This window comes from Pseudophryne corroboree, chromosome 8 (genome assembly GCF_028390025.1).
Source record: "Pseudophryne corroboree isolate aPseCor3 chromosome 8, aPseCor3.hap2, whole genome shotgun sequence".
Lineage (NCBI taxonomy): Eukaryota > Metazoa > Chordata > Amphibia > Anura > Myobatrachidae > Pseudophryne > Pseudophryne corroboree.
The window spans coordinates 32,684,636-32,702,565 of record NC_086451.1 but is presented as its reverse complement, the minus strand read 5'-3'; the positions used below and the strand labels follow the sequence as shown (position 1 = coordinate 32,702,565).

The following is a 17,930-nucleotide window of genomic DNA, read 5'->3' as shown; positions in this document are numbered from 1 at the left end:
ATAGCGGAGAGCTATTCTTTAGATGGTTAGGAGACTGTTTGAGTCTTTGGTCCTGCAGCCGGCAAATCTTCACAGTGCAACAGGTGGAGGCTTAAACGGAGGGGTTTATGGAGGTCATTCGGATCTGATGCACCGCAATGCGCAGGCGTGACAGACGGCTGCAAAGGGGATCGCCAGTCAGCGACAGGTTTGTGCGAAGGATCCATTCGCACGGGCGTTCGCAAGGAGATTGACAGGAAGAAGGCGTTTGTGGGTGGCAACGGACAGTTTTCAGGGAGTGGTTGGAAAAACGCAGGTGTGTCCTAGCATTTGCAGGGCGGGTGTCTGACGTCAAATCCGGTCCCGGACAGGCTGATGTGATCGCAGCGGCTGAGTAAGTCCTGGGCTGCACAAAATCTGTTTGTACAGCTCTGCTACACATGCGTTCTCACACTTGCACAGCTACAATACACTCCCCCTGTAGGGGGCGACTATCTGATCGCAGCAGTGCAAAAATCACTACCCGCCGATCAGATCTGAAGGACCCCCTATATGTAGATGTATTAGCTTGGTTTTTGAGATCTCCTTGAGCTTGATGCTTCTGCAGAATATTTACCATCACATTAATAAAGTCAATCAGAGTTTAATAGACTCCTGCTCTCCAAACTGTATATTCTACATGCATGTGACTGGTGTCTTCACATTTTAACCATCCAGGCAATGATTTGCCCGTCACCCTGGGGCTTGGGGAGAAAGTCTGATCTCCGCTGCAGGTCAGGGTTTGATAACCTGATATAATCCTTCTTGTTGGACTCCACAATAAGAAAACATAATGTTACTGGAATCTATCCTTAGCACGGTGCATTGAAAGGACATTACCAAGAAATGGCTTATTTAGTTTTTGCAGTACAGGACAATGTTCTGGGTTTGGAATCATCATGTACACTGTGTTCCTGCAAGAGCCTTGCACAGCAGATCAGTCTCGTTTCCTACCTCTAGCTGACGCAGTCTCCCCAATTCTACGACCTTCATTTAACCACTTATATCCTAAGTACAGACACTACTGTACCTTATAGAGTCTAGCTATTACCAGTCACAGACACGGGAGGTATCTGCAGTTACCGTACAAAGCTACTGTTCTCTGTTATCAAGAACTTTACCCTGAGTTAAGGCTTAGGGCAGTGTACATATTACAAGTACATATTAAATAGTATTTCTTCACATTATAGATAGTTCACAGGTAACAAGCTAATACCGCTTTCAGACCGCAATTGCTGGGTCGCACCTGGGATTTGTACACCGGTACATCTCGGGTGCGACCCCTTTCAGACTGACGACCTAGATCTGGCCTACTGCCAGGTCAATGACGTCACTGCATCACGTGTGGAGGCGGCGCATGGATCATCTCCAAGCGCCGGATCTTCCTATAGTGTGTACGGGTGCTGGGTTGCATCGACCTGGCTTAACCGTTCACGCTGCACTGCGAGCAGTGTTCAACCTTGATCGCTCAACCTGGGTTATTTCAAGTGGCCCCTTTCAGACTGAACCGCAACCCAGCGTGCCACGTGTTCACGTCTGAAAGGGGTATTACAGAACCATTTCCTGTCCCCAGGAGACAGCAGGAGAGATGAAACGTGGTAGCCATGCCACAGGAAGATGGCAGCACACAGTGGATGCAGACATTTCTAAAATATTATTCCGGAGAATGGAGCCTGGGACTTGTGGTATACTGCATGTTTCTAATATCCGGACAGGCTGTATCCTTGTGAATTCTAGGACAGCACGCAATATGGCTGCTGCATAACAGCAGCAGGTAAAACATGACACTAAATAAGTGACACAATAAAACCCAATGACACTTTAGGACAGGGAGACAAGCTGCAAGAAGAAACGGGAACTGATGGCGCAGATTTTCCTACAATACACATCGAGCTGCCACGACAGATTTATATTCAGCACCAAGGCGACACAGTGGTTAGATTTGCTGACTCACAATGCTGGGGTCTTGGGTTTGATTGCACTGGTGTGGAGTTTGCATGTTCTTCCCATGTTTAAGCGGGTTGCGTCCGGGCGCTTCGGTTTCCTCCAACCCTCCAAAAACATACTGGAAGGTTAACTGGCTCCTGGCAAAAATGAAGCCTTGTGTGTGCACGTCACAGGGAATATAAAGTGTAAGCTCCTACGGGGCAGGGACTGATGTGGATGGCTGAGATGCTCCCTGTAAAGCGATGCGGAATATGCGTGCGCTATATAAATAACGGATAATAAAAATATTCAGGCTTTCGCACTGAATGGTGTTAGTTTGTTCTAGGCTCTTTGTTTCTCGTTAAAATTCATTAACCCTGTAATAACCAATGAATTCTGTTTCCCAGACTCTGCCCGTAATTGCTCTACAACACACAGGTGCCTTGTGCATCACACGGTAAGCCATTATATCAATATATTGTACATACAAGGAGGGAAATAAACCAGGTGCAATCCTAGGGGACTAGTGACCCATCAGCGACATCACCATTACCCAGTCTGAAAATGATGTCTTGGGAGGACGGTTTGTGATGTTAGGAAACGGACGTTGAAATTCCACCTATACAATATATTGCCGACGGGGAAGTAGCATTAAAATAACCAACTTCAACTCTGGTCCATCCCTAGGACAGCGTATAAACAGAATACAAGTTTTTACTAGTAAAGTGGACACACGGATCTGACGTGGTGCCTTGTGCACTCTATGCAGCGAGGTCACCCCTGTATTCTATACTGCACTAGTTCCCGGGGAGGGAAGGGAGTGGTGTCCTTGTCAGCGAGGTCACCCCTGTATTCTATACTGCACTAGTTCCCGGGGAGGGAAGGGAGTGGTGTCCTTGTCAGCGAGGTCACCCCTGTATTCTATACTGCACTAGTTCCCGGGGAGGGAAGGGAGTGGTGTCCTTGTCAGCAAGGTCACCCCTGTATTCTATACTGCACTAGTTCCCGGGGAGGGAGTGGTGTCCCTGTCAAAGCCTGCCTACAGAAGAGGAGATGAATGAGAGCCGCCTGGGATTGAGCATGCAGCTAACTATGGGGTGACTCACCCACATTTGCCGATATCTTCTGAGCAGGGGGGAGTGCAGACATAAAAAAAAAAAAATATGTTTACATTTTTTTAATGGTTCTTTCCACTTAAATAATAAATTAAAGGGAGGAGTCAATTTAGTGACCCTCTCGCTGCACACAATGCGGGTAATTACGGAAGGGAAAACCTTGCTCATTTTTGGCTTGCAGCTCTGCGGTAAATTATAAGGATTAGTACAGAATGAGCCTCGCTCATCTAGGCTTCTCTGGTGCACCAAGGCTTATTAGCATATACGTTTCATCTATTGTTCTCAGCTGTAATACAATACAGACAGAACAATACAGCAGGGGATTAAGTCTGTAAATTGCTGTTTTCCTGTTTGATTATTTATGTACTCTGTAATTGGGCGCTGCGGAACCCTTGTGGCGCCATATAAATAAAGGATAATAAAAATAATAAAGTCCAACTGCCCTGGCTCAGTTAATTATGAAAGGGATAGATGAGGAGGTCCAGGGTATTGGCCATCCACAGCTGTCTTACCTAGGGGGGATTTAATCAATATGGGGGGAACACCAACACAAACAGAGAGAGCTTCAACCTTGTAACCTAAACTGTACCCAGCTATACCACCCGTCACAGGCTGAAAATGGACCAGAACAGATCAAGAGCAGGTGCCTATGAAATCTTCAGACAGCTATGAGCGTACGGAAACACCCATCATGTATACAACAATAAATTAATCTATGCTATATGTATATTTACATGAGAAATAAAATGTGTGCAAACAGCTCATCGCTCTGACCATTCCTTCTGTGGATATACTCAGCCTCACTATACGCAGCCGCCTGTATAGAAATGAGCCAGAGGAGAATTCCTGGTCACACCTGAGATACTCTGCATCACTGGATACAGCAGCACAATAAGTCATGTCAGGAAGAATGAGTATACAGATAATAAACCTATACGGCCTCACAATGCTGCAGGTGGTGGTGATGTGTGTATTTCCACGTATGACCACCAGGGGGCACAAAGGGAATGCAAACTGTTAAGCGTCAGAGGCGGTTGTACACAGCGCTAGTCTATTCTGCAACTTAACCACAGAGTGAGCAGGGAAAGTCACAGATTAACACTCCGCAGACCCATCTCCAAACAGTGATTCTGGCTCCTTTATTTTACCCCATGTGGACGATGAGCAGCCGCGTTCTCACTCTCCTAAGTGCTGTGGTAGATCCGAATGCGTTGCGTGATGTCTCTGCGACACAAGGGGCATGTTTGGAGGGCATCTCCGCAGTTGGAGCAGCAACACACATGCCCGCAGGGCAGGAATATTGACTGAGCCTGAAACGCAAGGGCAAGACAGAGTGATAAAGTGACGTACGCACAGTGCAGGCAACCAACGTTTCCTGTCCCACCTACATCAGAGCCTATCTGGTTACTGTCCCACCTACATCAGAGCCTGTCGGGTTACTGTCCCACCTACATCAGAGCCTATCTGGTTACTGTCCCACCTACATCAGAGCCTATCGGGTTACTGTCCCACCTACATCAGAGCCTATCGGGTTACTGTCCCACCTACATCAGAGCCTATCAGCTACTGTCCCACCTACATCAGAGCCTGTCTGGTTACTGTCCCACCTACATCAGAGCCTGTCGGGGCAACTGTCCCACCTACATCAGAGCCTGTCGGGGCAACTGTCCCACCTACATCAGAGCCTATCTGGTTACTGTCCCACCTACATCAGAGCCTATCTGGTTACTGTCCCACCTACATCAGAGCCTGTCGGGGCAACTGTCCCACCTACATCAGAGCCTATCGGGGCAACTGTCCCACCTACATCAGAGCCTGTCGGGGCAACTGTCCCACCTACATCAGAGCCTATCTGGTTACTGTCCCACCTACATCAGAGCCTATCTGGTTACTGTCCCACCTACATCAGAGCCTATCTGGTTACTGTCCCACCTACATCAGAGCCTATCGGGTTACTGTCCCACCTACATCAGAGCCTATCGGGTTACTGTCCCACCTACATCAGAGCCCGTCTGGTTACTGTCTAACCTACATCAGAGCCTATCGGGTTACTGTCCCACCTACATCAGAGCCTATCTGGTTACTGTCCCACCTACATCAGAGCCTATCTGGTTACTGTCCCACCTACATCAGAGCCTATCTGGTTACTGTCCCACCTACATCAGAGCCTATCGGGTTACTGTCCCACCTACATCAGAGCCTATCGGGTTACTGTCCCACCTACATCAGAGCCCGTCTGGTTACTGTCTAACCTACATCAGAGCCTATCGGGTTACTGTCCCACCTACATCAGAGCCTATCTGGTTACTGTCCCACCTACATCAGAGCCTGTCGGGGCAACTGTCCCACCTACATCAGAGCCTGTCGGGGCAACTGTCCCACCTACATCAGAGCCTGTCGGGGCAACTGTCCCACCTACATCAGAGCCTATCTGGTTACTGTCCCACCTACATCAGAGCCTATCTGGTTACTGTCCCACCTACATCAGAGCCTATCTGGTTACTGTCCCACCTACATCAGAGCCTATCGGGTTACTGTCCCACCTACATCAGAGCCTATCGGGTTACTGTCCCACCTACATCAGAGCCCGTCTGGTTACTGTCTAACCTACATCAGAGCCTATCGGGTTACTGTCCCACCTACATCAGAGCCTATCTGGTTACTGTCCCACCTACATCAGAGCCTATCTGGTTACTGTCCCACCTACATCAGAGCCTATCTGGTTACTGTCCCACCTACATCAGAGCCTATCTGGTTACAGTCCCACCTACATCAGAGCCTATCGGGTTACTGTCCCACCTACATCAGAGCCTATCGGGTTACTGTCCCACCTACATCAGAGCCCGTCTGGTTACTGTCTAACCTACATCAGAGCCTATCGGGTTACTGTCCCACCTACATCAGAGCCTATCTGGTTACTGTCCCACCTACATCAGAGCCTGTCTGGTTACTGTCCCACCTACATCAGAGCCTATCGGGTTACTGTCCCACCTACATCAGAGCCTATCGGCTACTGTCCCACCTACATCAGAGCCTATCGGGTTACTGTCCCACCTACATCAGAGCCTATCGGGTTACTGTCCCACCTACATCAGAGCCTGTCTGGTTACTGTCCCACCTACATCAGAGCCTATCGGCTACTGTCCCACCTACATCAGAGCCTGTCTGGTTACTGTCCCACCTACATCAGAGCCTATCGGCTACTGTCCCACCTACATCAGAGCCTATCGGGCAACTGTCCCACCTACATCAGAGCCTGTCTGGTTACTGTCCCACCTACATCAGAGCCTATCTGGTTACTGTCCCACCTACATCAGAGCCTATCTGGTTACTGTCCCACCTACATCAGAGCCTATCTGGTTACTGTCCCACCTACATCAGAGCCTGTCGGGGCAACTGTCCCACCTACATCAGAGCCTGTCGGGGCAACTGTCCCACCTACATCAGAGCCTGTCGGGGCAACTGTCCCACCTACATCAGAGCCTATCTGGTTACTGTCCCACCTACATCAGAGCCTATCTGGTTACTGTCCCACCTACATCAGAGCCTATCTGGTTACTGTCCCACCTACATCAGAGCCTATCGGGTTACTGTCCCACCTACATCAGAGCCTATCGGGTTACTGTCCCACCTACATCAGAGCCCGTCTGGTTACTGTCTAACCTACATCAGAGCCTATCGGGTTACTGTCCCACCTACATCAGAGCCTATCTGGTTACTGTCCCACCTACATCAGAGCCTATCTGGTTACTGTCCCACCTACATCAGAGCCTATCTGGTTACTGTCCCACCTACATCAGAGCCTATCTGGTTACAGTCCCACCTACATCAGAGCCTATCGGGTTACTGTCCCACCTACATCAGAGCCTATCGGGTTACTGTCCCACCTACATCAGAGCCCGTCTGGTTACTGTCTAACCTACATCAGAGCCTATCGGGTTACTGTCCCACCTACATCAGAGCCTATCTGGTTACTGTCCCACCTACATCAGAGCCTGTCTGGTTACTGTCCCACCTACATCAGAGCCTATCGGGTTACTGTCCCACCTACATCAGAGCCTATCGGCTACTGTCCCACCTACATCAGAGCCTATCGGGTTACTGTCCCACCTACATCAGAGCCTATCGGGTTACTGTCCCACCTACATCAGAGCCTGTCTGGTTACTGTCCCACCTACATCAGAGCCTATCGGCTACTGTCCCACCTACATCAGAGCCTGTCTGGTTACTGTCCCACCTACATCAGAGCCTATCGGGGCAACTGTCCCACCTACATCAGAGCCTGTCTGGTTACTGTCCCACCTACATCAGAGCCTATCGGCTACTGTCCCACCTACATCAGAGCCTATCGGGCAACTGTCCCACCTACATCAGAGCCTGTCTGGTTACTGTCCCACCTACATCAGAGCCTATCGGGCTACTGTCCCACCTACATCAGAGCCTGTCTGGTTACTGTCCCACCTACATCAGAGCCTATCTGGTTACTGTCCCACCTACATCAGAGCCTATCGGGCTACTGTCTCACCTAAATCAGAGCCTGTCTGGTTACTGTCCCACCTACATCAGAGCCTATCGGCTACTGTTCCACCTACATCAGAGCCTATCGGCTACTGTCCCACCTATATCAGAGCCTATCGGGTTACTGTCCCACCTACATCAGAGCCTATCTGGGTTCTGTCCCACCTACATCAGAGCCTATCTGGTTACTGTCCCACCTACATCAGAGCCTATCGGCTACTGTCCCACCTACATCAGAGCCTATCGGGTTACTGTCCCACCTACATCAGAGCCCGTCTGGTTACTGTCTAACCTACATCAGAGCCTATCGGGTTACTGTCCCACCTACATCAGAGCCTATCTGGTTACTGTCCCACCTACATCAGAGCCTGTCTGGTTACTGTCCCACCTACATCAGAGCCTATCGGGTTACTGTCCCACCTACATCAGAGCCTATCGGCTACTGTCCCACCTACATCAGAGCCTATCGGGTTACTGTCCCACCTACATCAGAGCCCGTCTGGTTACTGTCTAACCTACATCAGAGCCTATCGGGTTACTGTCCCACCTACATCAGAGCCTATCTGGTTACTGTCCCACCTACATCAGAGCCTGTCTGGTTACTGTCCCACCTTCATCAGAGCCTATCGGGTTACTGTCCCACCTACATCAGAGCCTATCGGCTACTGTCCCACCTACATCAGAGCCTATCGGGTTACTGTCCCACCTACATCAGAGCCTATCGGCTACTGTCCCACCTACATCAGAGCCTATCGGGTTACTGTCCCACCTACATCAGAGCCTATCGGGTTACTGTCCCACCTACATCAGAGCCTGTCTGGTTACTGTCCCACCTACATCAGAGCCTATCGGCTACTGTCCCACCTACATCAGAGCCTATCGGGCAACTGTCCCACCTACATCAGAGCCTGTCGGGTTACTGTCCCACCTACATCAGAGCCTATCGGGCTACTGTCCCACCTACATCAGAGCCTGTCTGGTTACTGTCCCACCTACATCAGAGCCTATCTGGTTACTGTCCCACCTACATCAGAGCCTATCGGGCTACTGTCTCACCTAAATCAGAGCCTGTCTGGTTACTGTCCCACCTACATCAGAGCCTATCGGCTACTGTCCCACCTACATCAGAGCCTATCGGCTACTGTCCCACCTATATCAGAGCCTATCGGGTTACTGTCCCACCTACATCAGAGCCTATCTGGGTTCTGTCCCACCTACATCAGAGCCTATCTGGTTACTGTCCCACCTACATCAGAGCCTATCGGCTACTGTCCCACCTACATCAGAGCCTATCTGGTTACTGTCCCACCTACATCAGAGCCTATCGGGGCAACTGTCCCACCTACATCAGAGCCTATCTGGTTACTGTCCCACCTACATCAGAGCCTATCGGCTACTGTCCCACCTATATCAGAGCCTATCTGGTTACTGTCCCACCTACATCAGAGCCTATTGGGGCAACTGTCCCACGTACATCAGAGCCTGTCGGGTTACTGTCCCACCTACATCAGAGCCTATCTGGTTACTGTCCCACCTACATCAGAGCCTATCTGGTTACTGTCCCACCTACATCAGAGCCTATCTGGTTACTGTCCCACCTACATCAGAGCCTATCGGGTTACTGTCCCACCTACATCAGAGCCTATCGGGCTACTGTCCCACCTACATCAGAGCCTATCGGCTACTGTCCCACCTACATCAGAGCCTATCGGCTACTGTCCCACCTATATCAGAGCCTATCGGCTACTGTCCCACCTATATCAGAGCCTATCGGCTACTGTCCCACCTATATCAGAGCCTATCGGCTACTGTCCCACCTATATCAGAGCCTATCGGGACAACTGTCCCACCTACATCAGAGCCTATCTGGTTACTGTCCCACTTATATCAGAGCCTATCGGGGCAACTGTCCCACCTACATCAGAGCCTATCGGGCTACTGTCCCACCTACATCAGAGCCCACCTACATTAGCACCCGTCAGTCTATTGTCTCACCTACATCACAGCCCATCCGGCCACTGTGCCACCTACATCAGAGCCCATCAGGCTACTGCCCCCCTACATCACAACCCATCAGGCCACTGTCTCAGCTACATCAGAGCCCATCAGGCCACTGTCTCAGATACATCAGAGCCCATCAGGCCACTGTCTCAGATACATCAGAGCCCATCAAGCTACTGTCCCACCTATATCAGAGCCTATCGGGTTACTGTCCCACCTACACCAGAGCCCATCCGGCTACTGTCCCACCTACACCAGAGCCCGTAAGGCTACAGTCCAACCTACACCAGAGCCCATCGTGCTACTGTCCCACCTACACCAGAGCCCATCAGGCTACTGTCCCACCTACACCAGAGCCCATCGGGCTACTGTCCCACCTACACCAGAGCCCATCGGGCTACTGTCCCACCTACACCAGAGCCCATCGGGCTACTGTCCCACCTACACCAGAGCCCATCGGGCTACTGTCCCACCTACACCAGAGCTCATCGGGCTACTGTCCCACCTACACCAGAGCCCATCAAGCTACTGTCCCACCTACACCAGAGCCCATCAAGCTACTGTCCCACCTACACCAGAGCCCATCGGGCTACTGTCCCACCTACACCAGACCCTATCAGGCTACTGTCCCACCTACACCAGAGCCCATCAGGCTACTATCTCACCTACACCAGAGCCCATCAGGCTACTGTCCAACCTACACCAGAGCTCATCAGGCTACTGACCCACCTACACCACAGCCCATCAGGCTACTGTCCCACCTACACCAGAGCCCATCCGGCTACTGTCCCACCTACACCAGAGCCCATCCGGCTACTGTCCCACCTACACCAGAGCCCATCAGACTACTGTCCCACCTTCATTCCAGCCCATCTGGCTACTGTCCCACCTACACCAGAGCCCATCAGGCCTCTGTCTCACCTTCATCATAGTCCATGAAACTACAGTCTCACCAACATCAGAATTCATCAGACTGTCCTACCTACTTCAGAGTCCATCAGACTACTGCCACACCTTCATCAGAGTCCATAAAACTACTGTCTTACCTACTTAAAAATCAATCTACTGTCCCACCTACAACAGGGTCCATCAGATTACCGTCCTACCTACTTCAGAGTCCATCAGACTAAGTTACAAATGAATAGTGGTATCTCCACTTTAAGACAAACCTCTTGCTCCATGCACACCACACATTCAGAGTTCCTGTTAGCCACATCCGGTAAGGGGAGCGTGGGCGTGGTCGGACTGGGCTGGTTAGCTGCAGGGGAACTGGGCTCCAACTCGCGAGGCATCATTTTTTCTGAAGATTTGGGCAGTTCTGCATCAGTGTGAAATAAAAGACATGTAATAGTATAGATAAAGAACAGACCAACACAAATATCAAAGATAATATTTTGGAATACGAATAAAACGAAAAAATTAAATAAAAATGTATGTATAAAAGTGATCCCAGCAACCTCTTTTCGTGTCACCCGCTGACCAGAAGCTTCAAGAATAGACAGCTGTTTAGCGAATATATAAAAATGAAAATTGTTCCTTCCGTCTTTCTATACAAATCCAGTTTTCAAGAGAAGATCGTGAAATTTTACACACAAGCGTATTAAAACACGGTGGACGCAACTAAAACAATTTGAAATCCCAAGCACAACCTAGGGTGGGAGACAGCAGCACAGAGTATATCAGGAGACAGCATAACTCCGGAATTGCTGGACCCATGTACTCAAAAATTGCTACACATATGCCTTACACTCTGGAAACAAACACTGTGGGGGGGGAAGACACCCCTAGGGGTGGGACAGCAGCACAGAGTTTTTCAGCAGACAGCATAACTCTGGAATGCCTGGAGCAATTTACACCAATCTTGCTACACAAATGACTTACACTCTGGGAACAAACACTGTGGGGGTAACACACCACTAGCACCCTTAGGGGTGGGCCAGCAGCACAGACTATATCAGGAAATGCATGATATGTCAGTGATGACAGGGCTGCACGTGACAGGGCCAGTGACATGATGTGAGGAGGGGAATGGAGGTAACACAAACCCACACACAGAGTTATATAGTGGAAGTAGCATGGCCCCCCAGCAGCACAGTCATGATGTGAGGAGGGTAATGGAGGCAGCAGGAACCCACAGACTGAGAGTTATATAGTGGGAGGAGCAGGGTCCCCCAGCAGCACAGAGTATATCAGGACATGCATGATATGTCAGTGATGACAGGGCTGCATGTGACAGGGGCAGTGACATGATGTGAGGAGGGGAATGGAGGCAGAAGGAAGCCACAGACTGAGAGTTATATAGTGGGAGGAGCAGGATCCCCAGCAGCACAGAGTATATCAGTAGATGAGTGATGTGTCAGTGAGGACAGGGCTGCATGTGACAGGGGCAGTGACATGATGTGAGGAGGGGAATGGAGGCAGCAGGAACCCACAGACTGAGAGTTGTATAGTGGGAGGAGCAGGGTCCCCAGCAGCACAGAGTATATCAGGAGATGAGTGATGTGGCAGTGAGGACAGGGCTGCATGTGACAGGGGCAGTGACATGATGTGAGGAGGGGAATGGAGGCAGCAGGAAGCCACAGACTGAGAGCTGTATAGTGGGAAGAGCAGGGTCCCTTGGGGGACCAAAAAGGGGTCCGGCCACTACACAAAGTGCGTCAGGGAAGCAAGATATGCCTATATACTAGATCTCCAACAAACGTACATTAACAAACAGCTATCATTCTAATTTACCATCCTCATCCCGCAGCAAAGCACGGCTATTCAGCTATCTACAATGTTATACCGCTTTCAGATCGCAAATGCCGGATCCCACCCTGTATTAGAAATGTGTCCTTACCGGTGGGATCCGGCATTTGCTCTATTTTGGTGGCTTTCCGACCCTGCAATATACAGCGTCAGTTGCCATAGCAGCGGGGGGGGGGGGGGGGGGGGGGCTCAGCAGCAGGGGCAGAGGGTGGAGGTGGCGCTGAGAGATAAGCTCATCTCCTGCGGCGCCTCTCCCTATGCTGTGAATGGGAGCCGTGTCGCATCGAAACGGCTCCCATTCACACTGCGCCTGACCCGGTATTCAACCCGGTAATAACCCTTCTTTTTTACCGGGTTGAATTACCGGGTCAGGCGACTCGCTAATTCGGCCAAAGTGCTTTCACATCGCACACTGACCCGTTTCGATACGGCAATATGCTGTGTCGATACCGGGTTATTTGTGCGATGTGAAAGGGGTATATTTTATACTGTGTGTTTAATATTTACATTTATTTTTGTAAACAGACAGTTTTAAAATCCCCGGGCAACGCCGGTACTCCAGCTAGCCCTAAATATAGTAAGATTAAATTCCTGTCCTGTTGCCAAGACCAGGACAGTCAAGACATTACCCGTCCTAAGCCTTAGAATCTCTTGGGCTCGTTGAATGATGGCTATCTGCAGGCCAATTTCCTCGACTCCGATCTGTAATAGGAGAAAGCAGACTGAGTATGTTGCTGCAAAATGTTTTCCTGCTGGGCCTTCAGAGGATGACCAGACAACCATTATACCCAACTCTATGTCCAGCTGGCATTCACAGAAATTGGCAAATGGGCAAGAACCAAGGCCCTTCACCTAGCGAACGCCTACCTTCTTAAGATCAGCAGGAGCCATCTTCTCCAACATCTCCAGACAAAACCTATGGTGAGCAAATATCGGCAAATACTTCTCTGCTGAAAGCTCCTTGAGAAGATCCACCAGCTCCTTTTCCAGCCCTTCCTCCTAAGAAACAGCCCCAAGACAATGAGTTTCACAGCATATTGATGAGGAGTGAGGTCTACAAGGTGATCAAGCACCAACCTGGAGTCTGAGAGACAGCGGCTTCTGGTTCAGCAGGCGCTGATACTGGATCAACCAGTAGTTTTCCTGCTTGGCTTCACTCTTTGCGTCTATCTCCAGCTAAAGGTAGATGCAAACAAGACTATCAACAACAGGGCCAGGAGCAGAAGGTCTCTTGGATGGTGGACATCAGTGACCATAGAGCAAATAGTGTATTAAAGCACATGAATGGGCTTACAACACCCATCTATACGTATAACATGTTCACAATTACTCCTATATCCAGCCGAGGTCTCCGGCATACGTCAGACTCACCAACACGGCCAACAGCTCCTCTTCTCTCTGCTTCTTGTCCTTCAGCAACTGTTGCAGGAGGTCACTCAGTGCCCTGCGCTGCTCCGAGATCATTTCCTGGTGCAATTAAGGAGAAAATAGTCATATACGAAATGAAATGGGAAGGGGAGCACGGCACCCAGTGTCGGAGCTAGGTGTCCTGATTAAGGGTCCACTGGGGTAAATGCCTTAGGGGCATAAAATGAATGGGATATGCTGCCTATGAGTTCCTAACACATCAGTCAATATTCGGACAACGTGTTCAATGTTGCTCATATAGAAGATGAGAAAAAACCAGGGCAGCAGCCGGGCGGGTGTGATCTATGAGTGGGGAAAGAGCAAAAATGGATTTAACCCTGCTGGTGGGAAGCAAAGGTGCAAGAAACCAAAAAATGAGCAATGAAATGACCCCTTCTCCTTACTACCCCCACCTAGCACTTAATGGGCTAGCATCTGGTCGGTTGGGTGTGCAGCGGGAAGCAGATCTTATCTGCTAGGAGTGAAAGTGCAACATCTAAATTATGGACAGGTGTTTAGGAATTAGGACTTGCTGGGAAAACCATCTGGAAAACGGGTCACTTGGTTTCTGCAGCTGGTGTGTAGGGATGTGAAAGAAAGGCATGGGATACAGATACCATGGTGTGATGCCATGATACATTTTGGGAGACTGGAGGTAAGGGCTATGGAACCAATGGCTTGACCAGCTGGTGTCTTAGCGTTAATGAGCTGGGAGATAGGGGCAGATGCTGGAACATACAAGGCTGGTGGTAGGTTGGTGGGCCATGATGTCATGGGACAGAGGTCAGGAGGACCGGTGCTGGGAAACAGTGGCCAGATTCCTGAATAGAGGCTGATGTTGGGACTGAGAGGCCAGACTGTGTACTGGAGGAAGAGGACAGAGCGTTGTGCTTGCTGCACAGTTATAGGATGGCTGAAAGTTGTCCTTTGTAATAGCTCACATTATACACATCTGCATTATCTTATCCCCGACACCTGCATATTCCTCCCCTCAATGTAATCATCCAATAACCCCCTCAACGTAATCATCCAATAACCCCCTCAACGTGATCATCCTATGACCCCCTCAACGTAATCATCCAATGACCCCCTCAACGTGATCATCCAATGACCCCCTCAACGTAATCATCCAATGACCCCCTCAACGTGATCATCCAATGACCCCCTCAACGTAATCATCCAATGACCCCCTCAACGTGATCATCCAATGACCCCCTCAACGTAATCATCCAATGACCCCCTCAACGTGATCATCCAATGACCCCCTCAATGTAATCATCCAATGACCCCCTCAACGTCATCATCCAATGACCCCCTCAACGTAATCATCCAATGACCCCCTCAACGTAATCATCCAATGACCCCATCAATGTAATCATCCAATGACCCCCTCAACGTAATCATCCAATGACCCCATCAATGTAATCATCCAATGACCCCCTCAACGTAATCATCCAATGACCCCATCAATGTAATCATCCAATAACCCCATCAACGTAATCATCCAATGACCCCCTCAACGTAATTATCCAATGACCCCTTCAACGTGATCATCCAATGACCCCCTCAACGTGATCATCCAATGACCCCCTCAACGTAATCATCCAATGACCCCCTCAACGTAATCATCCAATAACCCCATCAACGTAATCATCCAATGACCCCCTCAACGTAATTATCCAATGACCCCCTCAACGTGATCATCCAATGACACCCTCAACGTGATCATCCAATGACCCCCTCAACGTGATCATCCAATGACCCCCTCAACGTAATCATCCAATGACCCCCTCAACGTAATCATCCAATGACCCCATCAATGTAATCATCCAATGACCCCCTCAACGTAATCATCCAATGACCCCATCAACGTAATCATCCAATGACCCCCTCAACGTAATCATCCAATGACCCCCTCAACGTAATTATCCAATGACCCCCTCAACGTAATCATCGACCCCCTCAACGTAATCATCCAATGACCCCATCAATGTAATCATCCAATGACGTAATCACAGATCAGTGTATACAGTGGGGAGAGAATATTTCATACCAATTAAAATGCAGTGACATGAGCAGAAGACAGCAATCACTTCCATACAGGACCTCCTAGCCAATGGCGATGTTTGTTACATCAGATAAAATTTATCTGATCGTGTTTAGGTCAAATTAATGGAAAAAAAATATAGCAATAAAAAGTTCTACAAACGTTCTTTCGCCACTGTAACATGCCAAGTAGCTTCGAGTTGACACACGATCATTGGATTTGGCCTTCCTCCACCAGTGACACAGAACAATACATGGAGAGGGCCTCATATACGAGACGCATAATGGCTGAGGTGCAGCACAAAGTCTTTTTGTACGGTGTAGCGCCCATAGATTTCATTAAAAAAAGCCTAAAAGACGGCACTTGCAGAAAAGCCACAATTTGCGGAGTGACGGGTGAAGTGACGGGGTATTCCTGACATGTATGGTTAGAGCAGGTTGTGCAAAAACAGGATTACTGGAGCGCAAATACTGAAATCAAAGAGAGGGCATGTTGTAGGATGTACAGTCATTGTCACTTCCCAAATAGGACACACAAATTGGGGAGATGAGGTCTTTTACTATACATTTAATGGGAGCCTATTTTGTGATTTGCGGAGAAACGCGTTTCTTTGCCCAATGTAAAAAAAAATCCTCAAACAGTAATTCTGCATGTAATAGATTAATGATGTCCCTTCTGTCTTGTGATTAAACCATAAATGAGCCTAAACTGAGGAGAAACGTGGAGAGAGCTTATTTAATGAAAGGTGTGGTTCATACGTGGTGGTAGGTGGCACTTGTCCTGCTGTCCCGGGTCACATCTTAAAATAAGTATTTGTCTTGTGCACCCAGCCATTCAGCAAAAGTGACTTTTCTGCATCTCTGCTCCCCTAGGAGCAAGCCTAGTCTGCGGAGAGGTAGCACGCATCTAGGCGCACCAATGCAAATCCAGTGCTTTTTGCAAAAGCGTGTCGTACGTGAGGTCCAGTGAACACATAGAAACACAAATCTCCAAGAGGATTAAGAAACACAAATCTCCAAGAGGATTAAGAAACACATATAAAATGTTTTCAAAATACTATACTATACCTCAGTTTCTTTAAAATTAAAAAATAGACCCAGACTATGGACCTGTTGGCCAACCACATTATGCACAGCTAATTGTGAGCTGTTCCAATATCCATAAACTGAAGACAAGCAAATTCACAGAGCACAGAGAGAGCAGCCATTTTGTGCTCCCCAGTGATGTGGCTGGTTCCTGAATGTTGGACCAGCCCATAAAATGGCTGCCTCTACTGTGTCTGGGCAACAGGTTATATTAAAGTGGATATGGGATTGGCTGTTCTTGTACATTCAACCATGCTGGATAGCAGGAGAATCTGGGCAACTAATATTAGTGACAAGTATTTTTATATACATTTTCTGTCACTTTTTAAAGTGCCTTGGTTACAAAATGGACGCTGGTGCACAGTTCATGTAACCAGCTACATAGAGGACACTGAGGGAGATTCTTTTGTATCAGCCGCTAAAAAACTGTTAGTGTTCATTAAATGTCGAGGGCTTTTTCTATTGACACGATAGTGGATGCATTGAAGATTTTGAGACAAAAATTAACCTTCACGCATTTCTTAAATCTTCGGGACACACACAGAGACGAGACACAGGAACCCCAAACTGACACAAAGTGTTAGTGACGCAACAATCAGTAATGTGTATCGCTGCCAGGAACACACAGGAAACACGAATTAAAAGACAAACAAGGACAAACCGAAGAGACAGAATTAGAACCAAGAACAAAAAAACCCAGCAATCTAAACTGGCTCATAATTTTACTAAAATGGCAACAAATGCGAGACCTAAAGCCAGGGAATCATCGTAAAAATTATACAACTACGGCAGTAATGAAAAACTAATTAAAGTTTTATTACATGAAATTAATTGTATATTTTATTTGGTTATTGTTTAACTCTGAAGGAATCAGAGATTGTTCTACACTCATATAAACCGGCTTTAGAAACATTATATATCGCAAAAAGTGGTGAGTGACATGAGTTAGTGGTAGCGCCGTATGTGGTCACTTGACAGTCTCCATGTTTTCCAGATATAAATTAAATGTGGACCCTTCAACTGTACCCCACAAGACAGTACATAAAAATGCCCATGTGTAAGAGT

The 17,930-nt window shown here is 48.7% G+C and overlaps 1 protein-coding gene across 4 annotated transcripts in view; it reads right to left on the bottom strand.

The window, feature by feature from the left end:
• Positions 1–17,930, bottom strand: part of LRSAM1 (leucine rich repeat and sterile alpha motif containing 1) — a 189,201-nt gene that overhangs the window by 72,270 nt on the left and 99,001 nt on the right. For 2 of the 4 annotated variants that reach the window (XR_010182938.1, XR_010182939.1), the window contains exons 19-24: positions 13,698–13,793; positions 13,404–13,502; positions 13,194–13,325; positions 12,956–13,028; positions 10,748–10,896; positions 4,208–4,369 (exon numbers count right to left, since the gene is read on the bottom strand). Coding sequence is in view for 2 of the 4 variants with exons in the window: in XM_063936191.1 (XP_063792261.1) it covers positions 4,244–4,369; positions 10,748–10,896; positions 12,956–13,028; positions 13,194–13,325; positions 13,404–13,502; positions 13,698–13,793 (675 nt within the window). In the remaining 2 variants the exon portion in view is untranslated. Of the gene's footprint in view, positions 1–2,834; positions 4,370–10,747; positions 10,897–12,955; positions 13,029–13,193; positions 13,326–13,403; positions 13,503–13,697; positions 13,794–17,930 lie in introns of those variants that run through there. The other 2 variants (XM_063936191.1, XM_063936192.1) reach the window with 1 other exon arrangement.